This window comes from Mastigoproctus giganteus, chromosome 5, assembly GCF_048544385.1.
Source record: "Mastigoproctus giganteus isolate SK-2022 chromosome 5, ASM4854438v1, whole genome shotgun sequence".
Taxonomy (NCBI): Eukaryota; Metazoa; Arthropoda; class Arachnida; order Uropygi; family Thelyphonidae; genus Mastigoproctus; species Mastigoproctus giganteus.
In genome coordinates this window covers 118,825,098-118,850,776 of record NC_143579.1, presented here as the reverse complement: position 1 = coordinate 118,850,776, position 25,679 = coordinate 118,825,098, and the positions used below count along the sequence as shown (strand labels likewise).

At 38.5% G+C, this 25,679-nt stretch overlaps 1 protein-coding gene across 2 annotated transcripts in view; it reads left to right on the top strand.

The window, feature by feature from the left end:
* Positions 1–25,679, top strand: part of SMC3 (structural maintenance of chromosomes 3) — a 616,656-nt gene that overhangs the window by 567,142 nt on the left and 23,835 nt on the right. For both annotated transcript variants that reach the window (XM_090374164.1, XM_090374163.1), the window contains exons 29-30: positions 7,389–7,566; positions 24,184–24,290. In XM_090374164.1, the coding sequence (XP_090230290.1) occupies positions 7,389–7,566; positions 24,184–24,290 (285 nt within the window). The remainder of the gene's footprint in view (positions 1–7,388; positions 7,567–24,183; positions 24,291–25,679) is intronic.

Genomic DNA, 25,679 nt, shown 5'->3' with positions numbered 1-25,679 from the left:
GGTTCCAAATCACATTCAGCAATTAGACCAGCAGCAGTATTTCTCACTACAATCATTTCTTCTGCCCTTCCACCTGAGTATAGCAGCTTCTCTGCACAACTTCATGCAATAAAATTAGCTTTAGAAAACCTGAATCTGTACCCATCTTTAAAATATGTGGTATACACTCACCCTGAGCTCAATTACACCAATACAAAACTTTTCTTACAAGGTTCATCCTATGTTAAACCAAATCAGAAGCCTCTTATTAAAAATTGAGGAATGTCATCAATCAGTAACCTTTTGCTGGATCCCAGCACATTTGGGGATAAAAGGGAATGAACTTGCTGACAAAACTGCCAAAAATCCATCAACTCATGATTTAACCTTCACTCCTATTCCAATCTCTGATTATAATCATATCATACAAACAACATGTCTTGCACAGTGGAAAGAGCTTTGGCACACCCAAACCAATAATAAACTTTATCAGTTGAAACAGGATCCACAGCTTTGGCGCTCTAGCACCAAAACACCAATACGAAGAGAAGAAGTAGTGCTTACACGTGCACAGATAGGACATACATACCTGACGCACCTTCATCTACTTACAGGAGAAAATCCTCCTCGATGTCCACACTGTTCCTCACATTTAACAGTCAAACACATTCTCATTGATTGCCCTCACTATCGTCAGGACAGAACATCCATCCTCCTTTTCTTAACAAATCTTCGAGAACCAAAGACATTAAAACATATTATTGGTGACGATGCAAACATCAGTGAATTTTTCTCTTTTTTGAAAAAAAAAATTGGAATCTATCATAAATTCTAAAAGATTTCTCTAATAAAAAATGAAGTGATTATATCTGAAATTTGTTTTTATCATTTTTCTATGAATAGGCGCACTATAGCCCCAGCAGCTCGTGCACCATTACCCCCCCCCCCCCACACACACACTCTGAATACCTCGAAAGGAGTAATTACTGAATGGGACCTCCTCAGTGTTCCTGAAGATGAAATCCAAGAAGAGCTGAAAGATCAAAGGGTTATTCAAGTCCAAGGAATAACAATTAAAAGAGACAAAGACATCATCCCAATGAGGAATATAATTCTGACCTTCAACACTCCAAAACCACCAAAAACTGTAAAAGCTGGATACCTAAACTGCCCACTGAGACCATACATTCTAAACCCTGTCTGATGTTTGAAGTGTCAAAATTACGGACACTCTCTCAAGCAGTAGTGGCCCCGGGTGCTAAGCGATTCTGACTGAGCATTTTCTCTTTGTGCTTTCACTGCGACTTTCTGAAAGGTGAATTCTAGTTCTCTTTTACGTTCTTCTCTTTAAGAAATCCTTTTATTTAATAGTAGCTCTTGTATCAAAAGTACTGGTAGAGAGCAAGGAAGAAAAGTAACCTTTCTTTATTTTTCTTATTTAATAGACTAACTCCTACTAATTTCACTTGGTCATACCAGGCACTGCTCCTGCCTCCCCATGGCGAGGCCGTAACCTTGGCAGGAAAGTTCATCTGACAAAGGCTAAAAGTAGCCAATATGGTGCTCAATATATTTGCCTCTTTAGAACCCACAAGCTGTCGGGCAGAGACAGAAAATGATAATGATGCCAACCACACAAAATTTTTCTCCTTTCTTAAACGAATAAACTTATATGATCGTCTCTGACTGTTTCCATAACAGTCATCACAGGTAACTTCCACATCACTGATAGGTGCAATGTGGCCTGAGCAGCCCTCGAATGACACTGACAATTCTCATCCTTTGCCAAAGATTTCTCATAATCTACCTTCGCTGGCCTAACCTACTTTGTGACTTGATTACAGTCTAGCTCAGGTGCTTTTCAACCTTTTTTTAATAACGGCACCCCTAAGTAATTTATTTTATTTTGCAGCACCCCTACTCAATTTTTTGCCTGTTAGATCCGATTCTCTGTATGTGTGTGTACACACACACATACAGAGAATGTGTACACACACACACACACACACAGTAGTGTCATCATCACAGTGTCATATACATCAATATATATATATAATATTAAAAAATATGTCATATGATAATTATTACAATAATATAATTATAAAAATTATATTTCATAATACAAATTATATATATACAGTATAGTATATAATAATTTTATTCTTTATATAGAGGCAAACTAAGTAAACATCAATTATAGATCACCATAAATCCATAGATCCACAAAACTCTTGCTAGCGTGCAGGTTACCAGCCCACAAGTTTCGGTCAATATCTGGAAAGTTAAAATCCCCCGTTATAAGACATTCTGATTTACTGGCCCATTCTATTTCTCTGTATAATTGTTCATTTTATTCATTAAAGTCATTAGGCCTATAACAAACTCCTACCCTCATTTTTGTGTTCCCAGTGCTTATGTCACACCAAACTGACTCAACATTCCACTGTCCATCTATGTCAACTGGATGCACTTCCTTAGATTTTTATGTGTTTCTAAACTGACAGCATAATCACTCCTCCCTTCCTATACTTTCTGCAGACATTGTACTCCTCAAATTCCAATTCTGCATTCCTTATATCTGTATTACACCACGTCTCTGATATCCCAACAGTATCTGCCTTTGATGTCTTGACTAGCACTTCAAATTCATCAAATTTATTTATTATACTCCTAGCCTTGGTGTATATCCACCTGTTCTTACACTTAGTTACTCTAACACAGCCCATGTATTTAGTTGTTTTATGACTCCCAGCAGTTCCTGAAATCCCCAGCAACTTGCTTTCCAGGCTGCTGCTCATTTCAATAGAAGCAAGAATTACTTCCACCTCTGCCTGCGGCTACTGTGAATCCCAACCAAGCTAGCAGTTTTCCGACTCACCTAAAACTGCTTCGATAGCATCAGCAAATATTCTTGCACCCTTTCTATTTAAGTGTATCCCATCCCCATAGAAGCAATCTCTCCTGTTACCAAGCACAGACCAGGCTGAGAAAAATCCTACCCCATGAGCTTTGTACAGTCTATCCTGGGCTGAATTGATTGGCAAGGCTCTCATCATATACTCCCTCCTATTGTGACTGGACAGAATTGCAGACACTCTCAAATTGGACCTAACTCATGACTTTTTTTCAACATTAACTTGTATTTGTTAATACACAGGTCTCCTACACTTAATGTTATTAGTTCCAATGTGTACGACGATATCAACTTTTGTGCCCTTAAAAGATATCTGCTCTACAATGTCAACAACTTTTTCCTCTGGCAGACCTACCCCAGTCCTATTCCGCCTATCTTTTTTGCACCATATACTTCCAGTTTCCCTGACAATTTTTTTTTTTTTTTTTTTTATGAAAACCCCAAACACGAAAGGTATCAAAACCTATAGTACTTAGTACCGTGCATGGGTTGAAGGAGAAGTATGGGGGAAGGGGGAAGGGGGGGGTTCCCGGAAACTTTGCTCTAGAGACTAAACATCAGGGTTTCATCACTTCAAGCCTCCAATAAGCAAAGAGGTGGTATTTCACCTGTTGATGAAAGTCATCTACCACCTACAAATTGAGTCGCTGACAATAACTAGCTCCTGTGGGACCATCATATTCTACCTTGGAGATCGCTGCTGTGTTGCCTGATGCAGAAGAATGAGCTCTGGCATTGAGTTGGGCAGCTGAGAGCTTGATGGGTCTCCATTTTAATTCCTTCAGAATGCTGAGTTGGCACCTAATTTCTTCACACACTCTGCATCTAACACAAAGACATCCTCCATGACTAGATCATGTCCTGTTCCAGAATGGAACGTTTCACACTTTGCACATTTTTTTTGACTGTGATCCATTGGAGAATCGTCCCCTTCGGTTCTCCCCAAGCCACAGTACTTTCTTTCTAAACAAAAGTTTTGTTTTAGAGCAAACAAAACAACATTAGTTCTTTAGTTTTAGAAGTGCTGTATCCTTGCCAATAATTGGCAAAACTTTTAACAAAGCTACAGTATACTATCTTGCTTCTTAATACAGATAACTAAACTATCAGCAGAATTAATAGGGCATATGATGCAAGAAAGCAAGCTTATATAGTATCAGCCAAAAAAAAAAAGCTATCCTTCCCATTTCACCAATCCATTCACTCCAAATGTTTGTCTAGTTCTGCCTTGAACTTATTTAAGTTGCTGACCTCCACTACAACAGATAGAAGTTTGTTCCAACTATCAACCATCCAATCCACTGGCTAAAGGCGAATTTCCACACATCCAGTCTACAATTGTCTTTCCTCAGTTTGGATTTATGCCCCCTCAGGTGAGTAATCTGAGCAAGAGGAAGCCCATTAGCATTGAGCTTGCTCAATCCATTCAAGGCCTTATACACCTCAATTAGATCACTTCGCAGATGCTTAGTCTCCAGAAGCTGCAATTTGCAGAACTTAAGCCTTTCTTGGTAACACCAACCCTTTGTTCCACTCACCAATCTCGTTGCCCTTCTCTGCTCATTCCAGTAGCTCTACATCTTTCCTAAAATGAGGCCTCCAAACCTGTATAGAGTACTCAAGATGTGGCCTGACCATTGCCTCATACAAGGGACAATCACCCCGTTATCCCTGCTAGCAAAATGCCTGTATATCATTGAGAAGACACCATGTGCTACTCTTGCAACCTTTTTGCACTTCTCAGAAAACTTCATATCTGATTGCACAATTACCCCCAATTGTTAATTGAACAAAGCTCCTAAGATAAAAAACATTATGGTAAAATCTGGCACTTTACAATCTGGAATTCTTTAAAATCAGCATTTTACAACCCTGAAATTCCGTAAACTCTCAAAAACATTTTCAGGAACATTTTACAAAAAAAAAGGGGGGGGGTGTTAGAAAGCAATCTGGCCCTGATATGAATGATCATATTTACCTTAAGAATCCATGAAAAAAGATGATCTGTTTTTGTAGCCAGCAGGATTTAAACTGCCTAAATAATGGAATCGTATTAATTTTCACAGAATAAACGCATTTGCAACGAGTTGCCCTGATATTGCACTACTTGAAAGAGACTGCTGTGAGCTGTGACAGCCTGTGTCATCACTGACTGGTCCCTCATCAAGTCTAGTGACAACATGCAAAACAGTTGTAAAGAAGTTGTTTGATGTGAGCTTTCATGTGGTATACCAAATACCAGGTTTATCTGTTTTCAAAGTTGTAATATAGTTAAAGCTATCTGTCGAAAGTGGTGCAATACTAGGGCAGCTTGTTACAAACAGAAGTTTGTTCTGCTGTGAGAATTATTAAGTTTAAATTTCTATTTCTGAAGCTATGCAGATTAAATCCTGCTGGCCACAATATATGAAAAGACAAATGTCTACAGATGTAAATAGGTTCAGTTGTTTGTGCTTAATATTTATTGAAATGTGCCACTTAAAACTGCTGAACCACTAAGTATACTCCTCTAAAATCTGTAAAATTTTAAAATCCAGCATATCTTGTTCCTCAAGGGTGGATGGTCAGAAGTTTGGTGTTTGTAGTTCAGGGAAGAAACTGGTAATTTCTCATCTTGTGTGTGTGTATACTTAATAAACTGGTAATAATTAATTGCTTTCCATATAAATAATAGTTTTCCAGAAAAAGTGTAATTTTCACAGAGTTTCAGAGAATTATCAGTGGATTCCAATATCACATTGTGAAGGGAAGGGAAGATTAACACTCATGTAGGTATACTGCATAACAGCCAACCTAATTATTTTTTTAAGTATGCACCCTTCTTTCCAATGCAGCAACTAATGTTTCATAGGCAGCACCTAGATCATGAACTGACCCTGATTGATTGTTGTTGATGTTTGACTGTGTAACATCCCCCCCGCCCTCCTTACCAGTCCAGAATTTGACCAGTGTCACTTGTGGCAGTGCTGCAGGAAAATTATCAAATGATCAATTAATGAAAGCATCAATACATAAGATTCTTGGAATTAATAGAGTTAAGGAGTATTTTCATTACCATTTTTCCTTTAACTTTGTGGTAACTACCATTATTTATTTAATAATTTTATGGACAGTACTTAAGTTGAATTTATGATTAATGTTGTTAATGACTTCAGTACCTAGAATAGAATATGCTAGAGTTGTTCTTTTCCTGCACCGTGTTGGAAAAAGCTTGAATTTTGGTTTCATTCATTTTACAGGCATTGCCATCTCCAAGGCCTTAGCTATCTTGGTACTTATTCCAGACAGCCCAACCTAATCTAAAAACTACAATTGTTGATATAATGGCAAAGCAGTGGAGTATTATCAAATAGTAGTTTTTTTTTTTTTTTTTTTTGAAAAGAAGCGTCTTTAGACTAAATATATAGAATTTATTATTCAGAACTCTTATTTGTAGCATCAGCTTTATTACATCCAGGAAGAAATCATACCCAAAAATATAAACATATATAAAATAATTAAAAGAATGAATGAATTTTTATGCTTTATTTAAACCTTATAGATAAACTTATAACCATAAATCATTTAACATCAAATAGGAACTTTCTATCTGAAGCAAAAGAAGATAGTTTTATTCATAAATGTAAATCATTCTTGTTTTTGAAGAAAATCAAGGCAAAAAACTAGTTGTGCTTATATGTCTTGACCTGCCATGTTTATAAACGCTGTGCAATAATATTGGGATCACGTGATCCTTTGTATATTTTCTAAGGTCCAGCATTCCAGTACTGGCCCACGGACTACACTTTGGGAAACTCTAGTATGGATCATTTCATATTTCTGAAATTTTCTGCATGGCGACTTCTTATTATATAACATCACTGTTGTTATTATTTATATAATGCATTAGCATCTAAGTCCATAATGCAAACCTTCTGCCTGAGATCCATTAATTATAGCCCTGATTGAATGAGCCTTCAAGAATCCTTTCCATTCTCTGACAGGATTTGGATCCAGACCTCTCCAAATAAGTGACAAGAAACAAAACCACTTAACCATCACACAAGGTAAAAAAAAAAAAAAGGTAAACTGCAGCAATTATCAACCCACTGCAGGATGGAAGCCTCCTCAACAATTCATGTTGAGGGAAGTGGACCATAATCTGCCATGCTGGTCCAGTGCAGGTTGACAGATCTACCGTATTTAGCAGTCAGGAACTTGAACCCCAGTCTACTCAAGGAGTGTGTGCTACTGCACTCCCACTCCTGACCACTCGGCTACGAAGGCCCATCACACAAGGTTACCATACAACTATACAACCTTTTTATATTTATGTATAAAAGGCAAACATTAATATTTACATTAACATCCTAGGGACTGCCATTATTAATTACATTATTTGCAATAATATTAATAGACACTTATTGATAAGTACATATTTGATATTGTGAGTAGTATACAGTTCCTTATATATTTACAATAGTTTTACCTACTCTGTTCGGAATCTTCTTTCTAGGTATCCTTCACAGGAAAGACAGGTGAAATGAAAGAGATGCAGCAGTTATCTGGTGGACAGAAATCTTTAGTTGCTTTAGCTTTGATATTTGCCATCCAAAAATGTGATCCTGCTCCCTTTTATCTTTTTGATGAGATAGACCAAGCTCTAGATTCCCAACACAGGAAGGCTGTATCAGGTGATGTATTTGTCTGATTGATTGATTGACACTTTATTGATTTGATTTTGTGTAAATTGATATTTCCATTGAAATACAAAACATCTCAGAAAATAAAATGCCTGTTTTGGAAGGAGGTTACCATCTAATTTTTCATGCATACAATTCTCAAAATTTTATTTGCTTATCTTTGTCATCAGTACAAATGTTTGATTGTGATACACTTTCTAGAGATAATATTTCTAGTGTTCGAACATTTGTTGATCATCAATATTCAGACACGACTGTAGTGATCTCCAGTATTTCCATTGGGTTTTTATGGAATTCGTGATAATCTACACTGAAATTGCATTCTATTTCACAGATGTGATATTTTACATAAATGTAAAATGTAATGTAAAAATGTAAATGTAATAAAGCTATCATTATCAGTGACTTATGGGATTTCATTTGTAAACAGTGATTGTTTAATGCCAAGAAAATTAATTAGAAACTTTCAGTGTTCTATCTTATTTCATGATAATAATAGTCCAGTTATACCCTTTCAGGAAAAGCCAATACAGTGAAACTTCCATTTAACGGACAGCCATGGGGAACGAGAATGTGTCCGTTAGAGAGGTGTCCACTAACAAGAAGTCTGGGAGAGAAAAAAAAAAAGAAAGAAAGAAAAATCGTTAAACGTTTAATGTAAAATTAAATTAAATTATATACAGATTTTGCACAATATTTTTGTAAATAATATACATACAATTGTGCTATGCATATTATGACTTTATCTTAAGAAAAATACATACAGTAATCACTTATTTTCTTCTGCACCTTCTTCCGGCTGATAATTTTGTTTTCAACATTTGTTTGGAGTGAAGAAACCATCGAAAGTCCTTCAGTATCTTCTTCAGCAGCAAAAAACATTTTTAAACGATTGATTTGTATGAGTGCTTCTTCTATTTCCATCGGTGGAAATAGAAGAAGCAGAATGACCTCCTTCCATTTCTTCATCCTCATGAGGAACTTCTTGAAAAATATCGATGATATCTAGTTGATATCTAGTCGTTGATATCTAGAGCACCATCTTCTGTAGTGAGGTTCGAGTCTATATCTTTGTAGCCAGGGTCACTTGTAGCAGAAGTATCGTACATTATCAATAGATGTTGAAGTTCGTGTTCTTCTTGGTGCTCCACATTGCTGTTCACAACTTCAATTTTTGCGTTTGAGAAGCCAGACTTTACAAAACAGTTCACGACAGTTTTTGTTTTCTAATTGCGTTTACTGAAGAGGAAATCCATTGAATCGCATCTAGGATGCCGAGTTGCTTTGCAAGGTCACTCGCACATGTTACATCGTTCATGTTCGCAATGAGATGTCTTAAAACACGTTTTCTGTAGTGAAGTTTAAAATTTATTATCCCTTGAGCCGAGGGCTGACACTCTGCAGATGTGTTTGGTGGCAGAAAAACGATTTGAATGTTGGGCAATTCAATGTGCGGGTGAGATGCAGCATTATCCATGAAAAGAATAATTTTTCTGTTTTGATGAATCATGTTTTGGTTAAAGTGACTTATCCATTCTCTCATGATATGTTGTGTCATCCACGCGTTTTTATTAGTCTTCCAGTCAACATTCAAAAGATTCAACTTTATGCCCTTGAAACAACAAGGATTTTGTGGTTTTCCTATAACAAGAGGTTGTTCAAAGTCTCCCAGCATATTTGTACACAATAGTACAGTCAAGCGTTCCTTAGAAATTTTTCCGCCCTGGCACTTTTCGTTTTTTAGACTCATTGCTTTTTCAGGAAGAGCTTTAAAAAACAACCCTGTTTCGTCACAGTTGTAAATATCCTTAGCTTCAAAATCACGACATAAATCTTCCAATTTGACGGTCCACTCTGTTACAACCCCAGTATCAACAGATCCACCTTCACCACTTACGGTTTTCCAAGAAATTTGATGCCGAGTTTTGAACTTGTCTAGCCATCCCACAGAAGCTTTGAACTCATTTACTCCCATAGATTTCGCAACCTCCATAGCCTTTTCCCTAATAATAGGCCCATTAATGGGAATTTTTTTAGCACATGCCCGACAAAACGACCCATACGTAACATTGTCAATTTGAAGTCCAACAGTTTTCGGGAATGATTTTTGAACCTGATCATTTACGTGTTGCCAAAATTGTTTGAGCAGTTCATTTTTTTTTTTTTTTTTTTTCCTTTAGGATGTCGCTTACCTGCATCTTCCCGATTTTGAATTTTGCACCGAGATTGCGAACACCATTTTTTTGCATATAGTAATTGCCTTGTTTCCAAATCTCCAGGTTCATTTTCTCTGCTTACACCAAAACTCACAATTGTAAAGCAGTTATTAATCAGTCCAAACTAGATTTTAAACAGGCTAGGAGTAGAAAACTTGCTTCTTGTCCAAATGGTAGGTGAGCATTCTGGTCTATTAGCCACAAGTTTTGCCAATCTCTGCTACTGTCTCTGTGAAAACCAGATAGTTCTAATGCTACTTCAGCCAAAGATAAAGCTGACCTGCGAGCATCCTACTTTTCTTTTAACTCACGTGTTGATGATCCTAGTAAAACAACTCCTACCTTCCAGTATATTCAATTCAATGCCTCCTGTGGTCCTCTGTCAAAAGGATGTCAGAAGATTTTTGAACAGTCTTGACGCTAAGAAAGTGCGAGGACTGGACAGAATTTCTCCAATTGTTCTCAAAACCTCTGCTCCTGAGCTTACTTCTGTTCTGTGTCAACTTTTTACAATTTTTTATTGCACCCGTGTTTTCCCTTCTTCTTGCAAATTTGCTCATATCCAGCCAGTTCCTTAAAAGGATGACATTTCCCTCTCATCCAATTATCATCCCTATGCAATTACTTCTTCACTTTCTAAAGTAATGGACGAATCAATTAACTGCGAATTCTAAAAATACCTAGAATGTTTCCATCTGATCAGTGATCACTAGTATGGATTCTGGCTGTGTTGATCCACTGGTGATATTCTGGCTTACGTTACCCATCTATGGACAAATTAAATGGAAAAGTTTGGTGAACCTTAAGCAATTGCTCTTGACATTTCAAGCGCTTTTGGTTGTGTTTTGAATTAAAGGTCTAAATAAGCTTCATCTTCTGGTTTGCTAATTGTTTTTTGTAATTGCATAGCATTACCATTATCAAAGGCACATGATGCAAGAAAGCAAGCTTACATAGCATCAGCCAAAAAAAAAAAAAACCCCTTATTTCACCCATCCACTCGCTCCAAATGTTTGTCAAGTTAAGCCTTAAATCTATTTAAGCTATCAACTTCTACAACGACAGATGAAAGTTTGTTCCAGCAATCAATCACCTGCTGGCTAAAGGCAAACTTCCGCACATCTATCCTACAACCGTCGCCGATCGGGCTAGCCGAGTGGGTAAAGTACCTGCCCGGCAACCCAAAGGTCGCGGGTTCGATTCCCGCCTCGGGCTTGGATCAAAGTACTGCAAAAACCTTGGGAGGTGCAATATGGCCACAGAAGCCGATGCGCCAACAACTACCAAATCAAATCAATCAATCCTACAACCGTCTTTCCTCAATTTGAATTTATGCCCTCTCAGGCGATTATTCTGAGCAAGAGGAAGAATCCCATCCGCATTGCGCATGCTCAAACCATTCAAGGCTTTATACACCCCAATCAGATCACCACGCAGGTGTCAAGTCTCCAGACACTGTAATTTGTAAAACTTATGCCTTTCTTCGTAAGAGCAACCCCTTTGTTCCATTCACTAATCTCAGCCCTTCTCTGTACTCGTTCCAACAGCTCTACATCCTTCTTAAAATGAGGCCTCCATACCCGTATACAGTACTCAAGCTGTGGCCTGACCATTGCCTTATACAAGGGGATAATCACCTCCTTATCCCTGCTAGAAATATTTCTGTATATCATTGACAAGACAACATGAGCTACTCTTGCAGACCGTCTGCACTGCTCAGAAAACTTCATATCGCACAAAAGACCTGGGGCTAATTCCCCAGGTCCTTTTCATTCTCTACCACTGTCAGTGTGGTACCAGAAAGTTGAAACGTTACTCTGGGATTACTGCTTCCCACATGTAGTACTTTACATTTGTCAATTTTAAACTTCATTTGCCACCTCTCAGCCCATCTGCTCAACTTTTATAGATCCTGTTGCAGCAGTGTACTGTCATTAGTTTCATTAACAACCCTGCCAACCTTCGTATTGTCTGCAAACTTGGACATTATGCCTGATATGCCATCATCAGTATCATTTATAAATACAGAAAACAACAATGTACCCAACACTGAACCCTGAGGGACTCCACTAATAACATTAGTCCACTAAGAGTAGTGTCCATTGATTACCACTCTCTGTCTTCTCCCATTGAACCATCCCTCTATCCATAGCAGCAATTTGTCTCCAGTGCCACGCTGCTCCAATTTGTGCAGCAGTCTTCCATGTGCAACAGTATCAAAACCCTTTCTAAGATCCAAGTATATAATATCAAAGTTATTCTTTGCATCCAGTTCCTTTCTGACGACATCATAGTATCCAATCAAATTGGTCAGACAAGACTTCCCCTTAACAAACCCATGCTGTGTCCGAGCTATAACTGAAATCTTGTCTAGATGATCCTGCAATGCTTCTTTAACCAGTGCCTCCATTAATTTTCCTGGAACAGAAGTTAAACTAACAGGTATGTAATTACCTGTGTCTCTCTTTGATCCTCCTCTGTGAATTGGGGTCACATTTGCACATTTCCAGTCCATGGTACCTCCCCTGAGTCCAGGGAAGCTCTCATAATTATGGCTAAGGGTTTGCTTACTTTCCTTACCGCATCCTTTAGTATAACTGGATAGATACCATTCACACCAGTTGCCTTTCCTGTGTTTATCTTCAAAAATTTCTCCTCCATTTTACTCTCAGCTATTACAAGATTATCTGGCTTACTGCCAGAGTTGAATACACCTCTGGCATTCCCCTCCCTGAATAACTCCTCATGTGTGAATGTCGATGCAAAATATTCATTTAGTTTGTTAGCTACCTGAGCAGGATCATCACCGGTTGAACCATCGATATCACATGGACCAATCTGATTCATCCCCTTCCTTCTATAGTTTACATAAGTAAAGAACTCTTTGCTGTTTTTCTTTGCATCCTATGCCAAAGATTTCTCGGAATCTGCCTTTGCCTGCTTAACCTCCTTTCTAATTTGGTTACAGACCAGCTTATATCTATCATAGGCTTCTGTGTCACATGTTAATTTATGTATCCCATACATTTTTCTTCTCTGTCACATGTGTAATTAGTTCATCTGACATCCATTTAGGCCTAAATCTTGAACAATATTTCTTTGTTGGTATGAAAAGCCTAGTAGCTTCCAAGATTAATTCTTTGAATGCTTCCCATTTTCAATTTGCTGTTGGTAACATCATCAGTTGGTTCCACCATATAGAATTTAAATACTATCTCAGAGTAGTCACCTTTACGAAAGCAAAAACCCTTTCTTTAACCTTGACGGTAGTTTCCTCTTTGAGTAAATCCCACTTCAGCACACTGTGGTCACTGCCACCTAGTGGTTCCTTTATCTGCAGATTCTTGAGGCATGAAAAATCACTAATTACAATCAAATCAAGAGTATTACTCCCTCTAGTTGCCTCCTGAACATGCTGCTGTAGAAAGCAATCATCCAATAAATCCACAAAAGCCTTGCTAGTGTGTGAGTGACCAACCCACAAATTCCAGTCAATATCCGGGAAATTAAAATCCCCCATTATAGGTCACTCTAAATTAGTGGTCCCCTCTATTTCTCTGCACAATTGCTCATTATACTCATTAGATTCATTCGGCCTATAACACACACCTACCCTCATTTTTCCTTTCCCAGTGCTTATGTCAGACCAAACAGACTCAACATTGCATTATCCATCCACATCAATTGGATGCACTTCCTTAGATTTTATGTGTTTCTTAACTAACAGCATAACCCCTCTTCCCCTCCTCTCCTGTCTATCCTTTCTGTACACACTGTACTCCCCAAATTCCAGTTCTGCACTGCTTATGTCTGTGTGATACCATGTCTCTGATATCCCAACAATATCTGCCTTTGATGTCTTCACTAGCACTTCAAGCTCATCGAAATTATTAACTATACTCCTTGCATTTACACCAATTCTAGGAGTATTAACTATACTCCTAGCATTGGTGTACATGCAACTATGCATGCACCTGTTTCTACTCTTAGTTACCCTAACACAGCCCATGTATTTACTTGTTCCACTATGACTCCCCGCAGCCCTAGAAATTCCCATTGCCTTGCTTTCCAGGCTGCTGCTCAATTGCATTTCAATAGAAGTAGTGCAAGAATCACTTTTACCTCTGCCAGTGGCTACTGTTAATGTATTAGTCCGTGTATTCCCTCCAAGCTAGCAGTTTTCCAACCCACCTAACTCTGCCTAGATAGCATCAGCAAATATTCTTGCACCCTATTCAAGTGTATCCCATCCCTGTTGAAGCAGTCTCTCCTGTTAAAAAGCACAGACCAGGCTGAGAAAAATTCTCCCCCCCCCCCACTCTCCCTTGAGCCTTGCACAATCTCTCCAGGGTCGTATTGGGCAGAATTGCAGACACTTTCAAATTCAATCCTAACTCACGGCTTTTTTCCAGCATTGTCTTGTACTTGTTAAGTAATTCTGCCAGTCTTCTACTCTTAATAAGTGTATTAAGTGTATCAGCTTTTTACAATTTTTTATTCCACTCGTGTTTTCCCTTCTGCTTGGAAATTTGCTCATATCTAGCCAGTTCCTTAAAAGGATGAAAATTCCCTCTCATCCAATTATCATCCCATTGCAATCACTTCTACTCTTTCTAAAGTAATGGAGGAATCAATTAACTGCCGATTTTTAAAATACCTAGAATGTTTCCATCTGATCAATGATCACTAGTATGGATTCTGGCTGTGTTGATCCACTGGTGATATTCTGGCTTACGTTACCCATCTATGGACAAATTCAATGGAAAAGTTTGGTGAACCTTAAGCAGTTCCGCTTGACATTTCAAAAAGCTTTTGGTCATGTTTGGAATTAAAGGTCTAAATAAGATTTGTCTTATGGTTTGCTAACTGTTTTTTGTAATTGCATATCCGGTTTTCTCTTTGACCACTCACTGGTAGATGGCTCTCTTCTTCTGACTTCTTCACTAATGCTAGTGTTCCCCAAGGTTCAGTTCTTTTTCCCACTCTTTTCCTCCTGTATAGCATTAGCATTAGCATTAGTAGAAGCATTTGATGCAAGAAAGCAAGCTTATGCAGCATCAGCCAAAAAATAAAATAAAATAAAAAAAAATATAATAAAAAAATAACCACTTCCACTTCACCCCTCTGTTGGTTCGAAATACCTGTCCAGCTGAGCCTTAAACTTATTTAGGCTATCAACTTCCACGACAAGCGATGGAAGTCTTTTCCACCAACCAACCACCCGCTGGCTAAAGGCAAATTTCCGTACGTCTATCCTACATCTGTCTTTCCTCAATTTGAATTTATGCCCTCTCAGGTGATTATTCTGAGCAAGAGGGAGAATCCCATCAGCACTGAGCATGCTCAAACCATTCAGGGCTTTATACACCTCTATCAGATCACCTTGCTGGTGCCTGGTCTCCAGACACTGTAATTTGCAAAACTTAAGCCTTTCTTCGTAAGAGCATCCCTTTGTTCCATTCACTACTCTTGTTGCCCTTCTCTGTACTCGTTCCAGCAGCTCTACATCCTTCTTGAAATGAGGCCTCCAGGCCTGTATACAGTACTCTAGGTGTGCCTTATCTGACCATTGCCTTATACAAGGGAATAATCAGCTCCTTATCCCTGCTAGAAAAATTCCTATATATCATTGACAATACACCATGAGCTACTCTTGCAGCCTGTCTACACTGCTCAGAGAACTTCATATCTACTTGCACAACCACCCCCAGGTCCTTTTCATTCTCTACCACTGTTAGTATAGTACCACAGAGTTGATACGTTGCTCTGCGGTTGCTGTTTCCCATATGTAGTACTTTACATTTGTCAATGTTAAACTTCATTTGCTACCTCTCAGCCCATCTGCTCAACCTTTCCAGATCTTGTTGCAGCAGCATAGTGTCAGTAGTGTCCTTGACAACCCTGCCAGCCTTCGTATCGTCTGCAAACTTGGACAATAAGCTTGATATAACATCATCAATATCATTTGACGTGGGATTTACTTAAAGATTTAATAACCATCAGGGGTAAAGGAAATGGTTTTTGCTTCCGTAAAGGCGAGTACAGTGGTCTCCGACAGTTTTTAAAATCTGTACAGTGGGATCAACTGACGATGTTACCAACAGTAAATTCTAAGTGGGAAGCATTCAAGGAATTAATCGTGGATGCTACTAAAAGTTTCATACCTATTTAAGAAATATTGTTCAAGGTTTAGGCCTAAATGGTTGTCAAATGAACTACTGAGACTCGTAACAGAGAAGAAAAATGCATTGGATCCATATAAATTATCAAGCGACTCAGAAGCCTATGGCAGATAATAAGTTAATCTGTAATCAGGTCACAAAGGAGGTTCGGCAGGCGAAGACAGATTACGAGAAATCGTTGGCAAAAGATGCTAAGAAAAACAGCAAGGATTTCTTTACTTATATAAACTCTAAAAGGAAGGGGATGAATCTGATTGGTCCACTTGACATCGATGGTCAAGTAGACCAATTAACCAATCAAACAAACTGAATGAGTATTTTGCATCTACATTCACACATGAGGAATTATTAAGGTTTGAAAATGGCAGAAGGTTATCAAATTGTAGCAGGATACTTAATGATTTTGTAATAACTGAGAGCAAAGTGGAAGAGAAACTGTTGAAGTTAAACGTAAGAAAACCACCTGGGGTGGATGGGATCTATCCAGTTATATTAAAGGAGGCGGCAAAGCAACTAAGCAAACCCTTAGCCATAGTTATGAGAGCATCCTTGGACTCAGGGGAGGTTCCCAAGGACTGGATGTGCAAATGTATCCCCAGTTCACAAAGGGGGATCGAAGGGTGACACGAGTAATTACAGACCAGTTAGTTTAACTTCTGTTCCATGTAAAATAATGGATTCGCTGGTTAAAGATGCATTGCAGGATCATCTAGACAAGACTGCAGCAATAATTCAGACACAGCATGGGTTTGTTAAGGGAAAGTCTTGTCTGACAAATTTGATAGGATATTATGATGTGGTTACAAAGGAACTGGATGCAAAAAATAATTTTGATACATATTTGGATTTCAGGAAAGCTTTTGACACTGTCGCACATGGAAGACTATTGTACAAATTGGAGCAGAATGGTAAGAGTAAGTTGCTACAATGGATAAAAGGATGGTTGAATGGGAGAAGACAGAGGGTGGTAATCAATGGGTGCTGCTCTTCTTGGACTAATGTTATTAGTGGAGTCCCACAGGGTTCGGTGTTGGGTCCACTGTTGTTTTGTATATTTATCAATGATATTCATGAAGGTATATCAGGCTTAGTGTCAAAGTTTACAGATGATACAAAGGTTGGCAGGGTTGTTAATGACAGAAATGGCAGTGTGCTACTGCAACAGGATCTAGATAATTTGGGCAGATGGGCTAAGAAGTGGCAACTGAAGTTTAACCTTGACAAATGCAAAGTACTACATATGGGTAGAACTGACCCCAGAGAAACGTACCAACTATGTGCTACTACACTTAAGGTGGTAGAAAATGAAAATGGCAGGGTTGTTAATGACAGAAATGGCAGTGTGCTACTGCAACAGGATCTAGATAATTTGGGCAGATGGGCTAAGAAGTGGCAACTGAAGTTTAACCTTGACAAATGCAAAGTACTGCATATGGGTAGAACTGACCCCAGAGAAACGTACCAACTGTGTGGTACTACACTTAAGGTGGTAGAAAATGAAAAAGACCTGGGAGTAATTGTGCAGGCAGATATGAAGTTTTCTGAGCAATGCAGACAGGCTGCTGGGCAGGTCATGGGGTTTTGTCAATGATATATAGGAATTTTGCTAGCAGGGAAAAGGAGGTGATTATCCCTCTGTATAAGGCGATGGTCAGTCCACGCCTTGAGTACTGCGTACAGGTCTGGAGGCCTCATTTTAGGAAGGATGTAGATTTACTTGAGTGTGTACAGAGAAGGCCAACAAGATTGGTGAGGGGAATGAAGGGATCCTCTTATCAAGAGAGGCTTAAATTGAAGTGGCTGGAGACTAGGCAGCTGCGCGGTGATCTGATTGAGATGTATAAGGCCTTGAATGGGTTCAGCACGCTGAATTCTGATGGGATCCTTGTTCAGATTACGAACCTAAGGGGGCATAAATTCAAATTAAGCCTCTAGAATAGATGTGTGGAAATTTGCCTTTAGCCAGCAGGTGATTAATTGCTGGAACAAACTTCCATCTGTCGTTGTGGAAGTTGATAGGTTGAATAAATTTAAGGAGGAACTGGACAGGCATTTGGAGGGAATGGTGTGATTTTTTTTTTTTGGCTGATGCTGCATAAGCTCATACATTTGCTTTCTTGCATCACATGCCACTACTATTACTACTACTACTACTATTTATAAATACAGAAAACAATAATGGACCCAATACTGAACCCTGAGGTACTCCACTAATAACATTAGTCTACGATGAGCACCTCTCAACCACCCCTTTATCCATAGCAGCAATCTTCCTCCAATGCCACACTGCTCCAATTTGTGCAGCAGTCTTCCATGTGCAACAGTATCAAAAGCCTTTCTAAGATCCAAGTATATAATATCAAAGTTATTCCCTGCATCCAGTTCTTTTGTGACTGCATCATAGTATCCAATCAAATTGGTCAGGCAAGACTTCCCCTTAACAAAACCATGCTGTGTCCGAGCTATAACTGAAGTCTTGTCTAGATGATCCTGCAGTGCTTCTTTAACCAGTGCCTCCATTAATTTTTCGGGAACAGAAGTTAAACTCACAGGTCTATAATTACTTGTGTCAGCCTTTGATCCTCCTTTGTGAATTGGGGTCACATTTACACATCTCCAGTCCATGGGTACTTCCCCTGAGTCAAAGGAAATTCTCATAATTATGGCTAAGGGTTTGCTTACTTCCTTTGCTGCCTCCTTTAATATAACTGGATAGATTCCATCCACCCCAGGTGCCTTCCTTGTGTTTATCTTCAACAATTTCTCCTCAACTTTACTCTCAGAGATTACAAGATTCTCTAGCTTACTGCCAGAGTTGAAACACCTCTGGCATTCCCCTCCCTGAATAACTACTCATGTGTGAATGTCGATATCAAAATATTCATTTAGTTTGTTAGCTACCTGAACAGGATCATCAACAATTTACCCATCGATATCAAGTGGACCAATCTGATTCATCCCCTTCCTTATAGAGTTTACATAAGTAAAGAACTCTTTGCTGTTTTTCTTTGCATCCATTGCCAAAGATATCTCATAATCTGCCTAACCTCATTTGTAACTTGGTTACAGATCAACTTGTATCTATCATAGGCTTCTGTGTCACATGTTAATTTGTATGTATCCCATGCATTTTTCTTCTCTGCCATATGTCTCATTAGTTTATCTGACATCCATTTAGGCCTAAACCTTGAACAATATTTCTTAGTTGGTATGTAAAGCCTAGTAGCTTCCTAGATAAGTTCTTTGAATGCTTCCCATTTTGAATTTGCTGTTGGTAACATCATCAGTTGGTCCCACTGTGTAGAATTTAAATACTCTCTCAGTCCATCGTAGTCGCCTTTATGAAAGCAAAAACCCTTCCCTTTACCCTTGACGGTAGTTACCTCTTTGAGTAAATCCCACTTCAGCGCACCTGTGATCACTGCCACCTAGTGGTTCATTTATCTGCAGATTCTTAATGCATGAAGAATCACTACTGATAATCAAATCAAGAGTATTACTCTCTCTAGTTGCCTCCCAAACATGCTGATGTAGAAAACAATCATCCAATAAATCCACAAAAGCCTTGCTGGTGTGTGAGTGACCAGCCCCCAAATTCCAGTCAATATCTAGGAAATTAAAATCCCCCATTATAAGACTCTCTAATTTACTGGCCCACTCTATTTCCCTGTAGAGTTTCTTATTATACTCATCAGAGTCATTAGGCCTATAGCACACTCCTACTCTCAATTTTGATCTCCCAATGCTTATGTCACACCAAACTGACTCGACACTGCACTGTCCAGCGATGTCGACTGGCTTCACTTCCTTGGATTTTATGTATTTCTTAACTAATAGCATAACCCCTCCTCACTTCCTATCCTGTCTATCCTTTCTGTAGATATTGTACTCCCCAAATTCCAATCTGCATTCCTTATATCTGTGTGACACCACGTCTCTGAAATCCCAACAATATCTGCCTTTGATGTTTTGAGCAATACCTCAAATTCATCAAATTTATTTACTAAACTCCTAGCTTTGGTGTACACTCAAGTATACATGCACCTGTTCTTTTTCTTAGCTACTCTAACACAACCCATGTGTTTTCTTGTACCCCAATGATTCCCAGCAGTCTCTGAAATATCCTGCATCTTATTTTCCAGGCTGCTGCTCATTCCAATAGAAGCAGTGCAAGAATCACTTTCACCTCTGCCAGTGGCTACTGTTAATCTATTAGTCCTTGTATCCCCCCCAATCTAGCAGTTTTCCGACCCACCTAAACTGCCTCGTAGTAACAGCAAACATTCTTGCCCCCTTTCTATTTTAGTGTATCCCATCCCTGTAGAGGCAGTCTCTCCTGTTAACAAGTACAGACTAGGCAAAAAAAATTCTACCCCTTGAGCTGAGCCTTGCACAATCTTTCCAGGGCCGAATTGAACGACAGGGCTCTCATCATATACTCCCTCTTATCGTGTCTGGGCAGAATTGCAGTCACTTTCAAATTCAACCCTAATTGACGGCTTTTTTTCAACAGTGACCTGTACTTGTTAAGTAATTCCGCCGGTCTCCTACTCTTAATATCATTAGTGCCAACATGTACAACTATATCACCTTTTGTGCCCTTAAAAGATGATATCTGCTCTACAACGTCATCAACCTTTGCCCCTGGCAGACATACCCTGGTCCTGTTCCACCTCTCCTTTTTACAAAGCATGTTTCCCGTTTCCCTGACAATAGAGTCACCAACAACTACTAGTTCCTTTGGAACCAGCGAATTCTGCCTTGGGGGCTGCCGCTGTATTGCGCGATGACCAAGTGCAAGCTCTGGCATTGGTGTGGGCAGCTGAGAGCTTGATGGGCCCCTCACTTTTAATCCTTCGAGGGCATCCACCCTGTCCTTCAAGCTCTCATATAGGCCCATAACAACGCTGAGTTGTCGCCTGATTTCCTTACACTCCTTGCATCGCGCACAAACAAAGACATCCCCTACGGCAATATCATGTCCCGTACCCGACTGCTCCACAAACATCAAGCAAGTGCATTTTAAAAGGCTGTGATTCAGAGGGCAACTGCCCCCCCCTCAGTTCTCCTCTCAGCCACAGCACTCCCATTAGCTTGAGCCTTTTGCTTTGCTGCTCTGGTTTGAGTCATTATATCGATTTAATTTCAATAAAATTTCAATTTCAGTGCAAAATTAAAACCCTAAACTTGTATCCCAACACAGTTATAACGCTATATGCCGACCGGGCGAGCCGGGTGGGTAAAGTGCCTGCCTGGCAATCCAAAGGTCGCGGGTTCAATTCCCGCTTCGGGCTTGGATCAAAGTACTGCAAAAACCTTCGGAGGTTCATTATGGCCAGAGAAGCCTATGCGCCAACAACTACCACAAAAAAAAATAATAATAAAAAAATAATGCTATATTTATGTTTCAGTATCGAGTGTTATCTACGAAATCCCTTTATATAACTTCCGAATCAAGTTAAGTATTAATTATTTATTTTCTAATTATTTATGTTACGTAACCTAAGTTGTTATATGTATAGTTAAAAGTACAATTTAATTGACAATGAAGTTCAACAAGATTAATAGATTTTACTGATTAATTGACAATATTATGTACTATACTATACTATATTAAGCTTATGCTATCTAGTTCGAGATATTTTGTATCGCGTTACAATGGCGCTAATTTACAAACGGTCAACACATGGATTTGATACCCTTACCGATACTAAGTAATACCTATAAAATCTCTATCTAAGTTACTTTAAACAAGTATCGTAAATAGGAATATAAAGCTACTCTAGAAAATAAGTTAATATGCCAATTTAACTAATAAAACAGAAATAAATCAGAAAAAACTTCTCTGTTCCAGGAGCGGCAAAAAGCTACATCTGCACAGGCTACACTCGTTCTCTCGTATATTAATAACCTTCTCTCATTGACCAGAAATCCTATCCATAGTTCTGTTGACAATAGCACATTGCATTCCACCTTCCAGTTTGAGAAACCTTGCCCTGCACAAATAATTTCAATTTCTCAGATATCCTCTACCAATTCATTAAATGCTGATCTCCAGGGTAATTCTTCAATGGAGCAAAGATAGCACAGAACATAAAAATAGTAGCAGAAGAATTCTTCTAAAACTCAGTGCTCTCTTATATCTCTCAAAAAGGATTCTTCTGCTCCTATTTTTATGTTCGACGACACATTGATTTCTAGGCAAGATCATATTTATCTATTAGGGATTATCCTGACTTCTAACCCTCTCTTGGCATAAGCACATTACAAATATTGCTTCCTCTACATATAAAAAAGAGGGCTTTCTTTTTTGTTCTTGGCATTTATTTTCTTCCCAACATCTGTTCACTCTGTATAAATCACAAATCCTCTACCATGGAATATCCCACGTCTAGAGCTCCAAAACCTCTCTCAGGCTTCTTGATTCCATTCAAAAGAAGGCAGTTAGGTTAATTAATGTCTCATCTCTAACAGAGTCACTCCACTCTTTGTGTCATAGCCTTTCTGTTTCTGCTGCATGCATTTTCTATAGATACTTCCATGGGCACTGTTGTTCTGAATTGGCTTCTATAAATATTTTCTTTCAGCTTCTTAACCTTCAACCCATGCATGGTACTAAGTACTATAGATTCTAATACCTGTAGTGTTTGGGGTTTTGATAAGGGGGGGGGGGGAATCAATCGTTCAAACACTCAGTCCTGTGTTATATCTCGCAGAAGGATTCTTCTGCTCCGATGCTTATTTTCGATGATACTCTGATTTCTAGGCAAGATCATATATCTCTTATGGGGATCACCCTGACTTCTAATCTCTCTTAGCTTAAGCACATTATGAATATCGTTTCCTCTTCATCTAAAAAATGGGGTTCCCTCTTTTGCTTTCAGCATTTCTTTTCTTCCAAGCAGCAGTTCACTCAGTACACATCGTAAATCTGCCCTACCATAGAATATCATTCCCACTTCTGTGGCAGTGCCCCCAAAACCTCTCTCAGACTTCACAGATGCCATTCAAAAGTGGCAGTAAGATTAATTAATGAGCCATCTCCAACAGTCTCTCCACTCTCTGTTTCATAGATATTTTGTTTTTGCTGCATGCCTTTTCTATACATATTTCCATGGCCACTGTTCTTCTTAATTGGCTTCTCTAGTTCCCGCTCACTCATGTGCCGCAGCCAGGCGATATCCGTTTACTGTTCAACTTCAGACTCACAGAACCAACTTTTCTTTTTCTTCATTTATTCATTCAACTTCTGTTTTCTCGAACAACCTTTTTCATACATATTTCCTGAAAATTATAATCTACTGAAATTCAAGCCTAATGTCTCAACCTTCAACCCATTCTGGTAATAAATATTATTGGTTCTAATTCCTCCCATGTTTGAGGTTTTCATTAAAAAAAAAAAAATATATATATATATATATATACACATAATAGCAAAACCTTCTTAAAATAACAACCAACATAAAATTAAACACATGAGTTTGGTGTTCTATAGCCATTGGTAAATATTTAAACAAACAAACACCAATTGTTAGGACATATTGACTCCCTGTGTTCAAATAACTTCGACACCATATTTAAAATATACTTGCACTGGGAAATACATTTAATGTAGGCAAATGGCAAAAACACTTTGAAGGAGTCCATGTGTTCATTCAGCAAATTTCCACTTATTTTCATTAAAGAATTTTTGTCAGGTTTGCTAGATTACTTTGCTAATTTGAATGATATATAATTAACAATGTCATTTAATATGCCAAAGAAATACAAAGTAAAATTTCAGAAGATATATCGCTAGATGTTCCATGTATTGTGAAATCTGTAAAAGGTACATATTTGATTCATGTTCTGTGTGCAGATGTGAACTTTAAATTAAAATGTAGTGGAAAATGTGATGTAATAATAACTAATACCAAAAAATGCATAAAGACAATATGCACTGTGTAGAAAGGAATGAGGGAAAAAAAAAAATCTGTTCTATTGATTAAATATCTGTTTTATAGCTTTTATTAATTTCTTAAGATTTTCATTTTATAAAGTTCTCTCTCTCTCTCTCTCTCTCTCTCTCTCTCTCTCTCGTTATAAAAATAGTTAATGTGAAATAAAAAAAAAAATAAAAAAAATCACATTTCTCCACTTGTATAAATTTAATTTTACAATTAAAATTGAGTAAAATTAATCATCTGTGTGTTTTTTTCCTGTTTCTTTAGATATGATCCATGAATTATGTAAGGATGCACAGTTCATCACAACTACATTTAGACCTGAACTTTTGGACAAAGCAGATAAATTTTATGGAGTGAAATTCAGAAACAAGGTATAGTTTGGTTTGGTTTGTATTAAGGTTTAATGGCGCATGGACTACGCTGGTCATAATGCGCCAGTGTATAGTAGTAGCCTTAGCATCAGCATTAGTTGAGGCGTATGATGCAAGAAAGCAAGAAAAAAAATAAATATAAAAAATAACTTCCCATTTCATCCATCCAGTCGCTCCAAATGTTTGTCTAGTTCAGCCTTAAATTTATTTAAGCTATCAACTTCCACACACCACATGGAAGTCTGTTCCAGCATTCAAATACCCGATGACTAAAGGCAAACTTCCATACATCTATTCTACAACTTCTTTCCTCAATTTGAATCTATGCTCCCTCGGGTTCTTAATGTGAGCATTGAGCCTGCTCAAACCATTCAAGGCCTTGTACATCTCAGTCTGATCACACCGCAGGTGCCTAGTCTCCAGCCACTGCAATTTGCAGAACTTAAGCCTCTCTTTGTAAGAGGATCCCTTCATTCCCCTCACCAATCTTGTTGCCCTTCTCTGTACACGCTCAAGTAAATCTACATCCTTCCTAAAATGAGGCCTAGAGACCTGTACACAGTACTCAAGGCGTGGCCTGACCATTGACTTATACAGAGGGATAATCACCTCCTTTTCCCTGCTAGCAAAATTCCTATATATCATTGACAAAACCCCATGACCTGCCCTGGCAGCCTGTCTGCATTGCTCAGAAAACTTCATATCTGACTGCACAATTACTCCCAGGTCTTTTTCATTTTCTACCACCTTAAGTGTAGTACCACACAGTTGGTACGTTTCTCTGGGGTTACTTCTACCCATATGCAGTACTTTGCATTTTTCAAGGTTAAAATTCAGTTGCCACTTCTTAGCCCATCTGCCCAAATTATCTAGATCCTGTTGCAGTAGCACACTGCCATTACTGTCATTAACTACCCTGCCAACCTTTGTATCATCTGCAAACTTCGACATTAAGCCTGATATACCTTCATCAATATCATTGATAAATATATAAAACAACAGTGGACCTAACACCGAACCCTGTGGGACTCCACTAATAACATTAGTCCAAGAAGAGCAGCACCCATTGATTACCACCCTCTGTCTTCTCCCACTTAACCATACTTTTATCCATTGTAGCACCTTACCCTTAATACCATTCTGCTCCAATTTGTACAATAGTCTTTCGTGCGCAACAGTGTCAAAAGCTTTCCTGAAATCCAAATATATATCAAAATTATTTTTTGCATCCAGTTCCTTTGTAACCACATCATAATATCCTATCACAGTTATCATACAAGACTTTCCCTTAACAAACCCATGCTGTGTCTGAATTATTGCTGCAGTCTTGTCTAGATGATCCTGCAATGCATCTTTAACCAGTGACTCCATTATTTTACCCGGAACAGA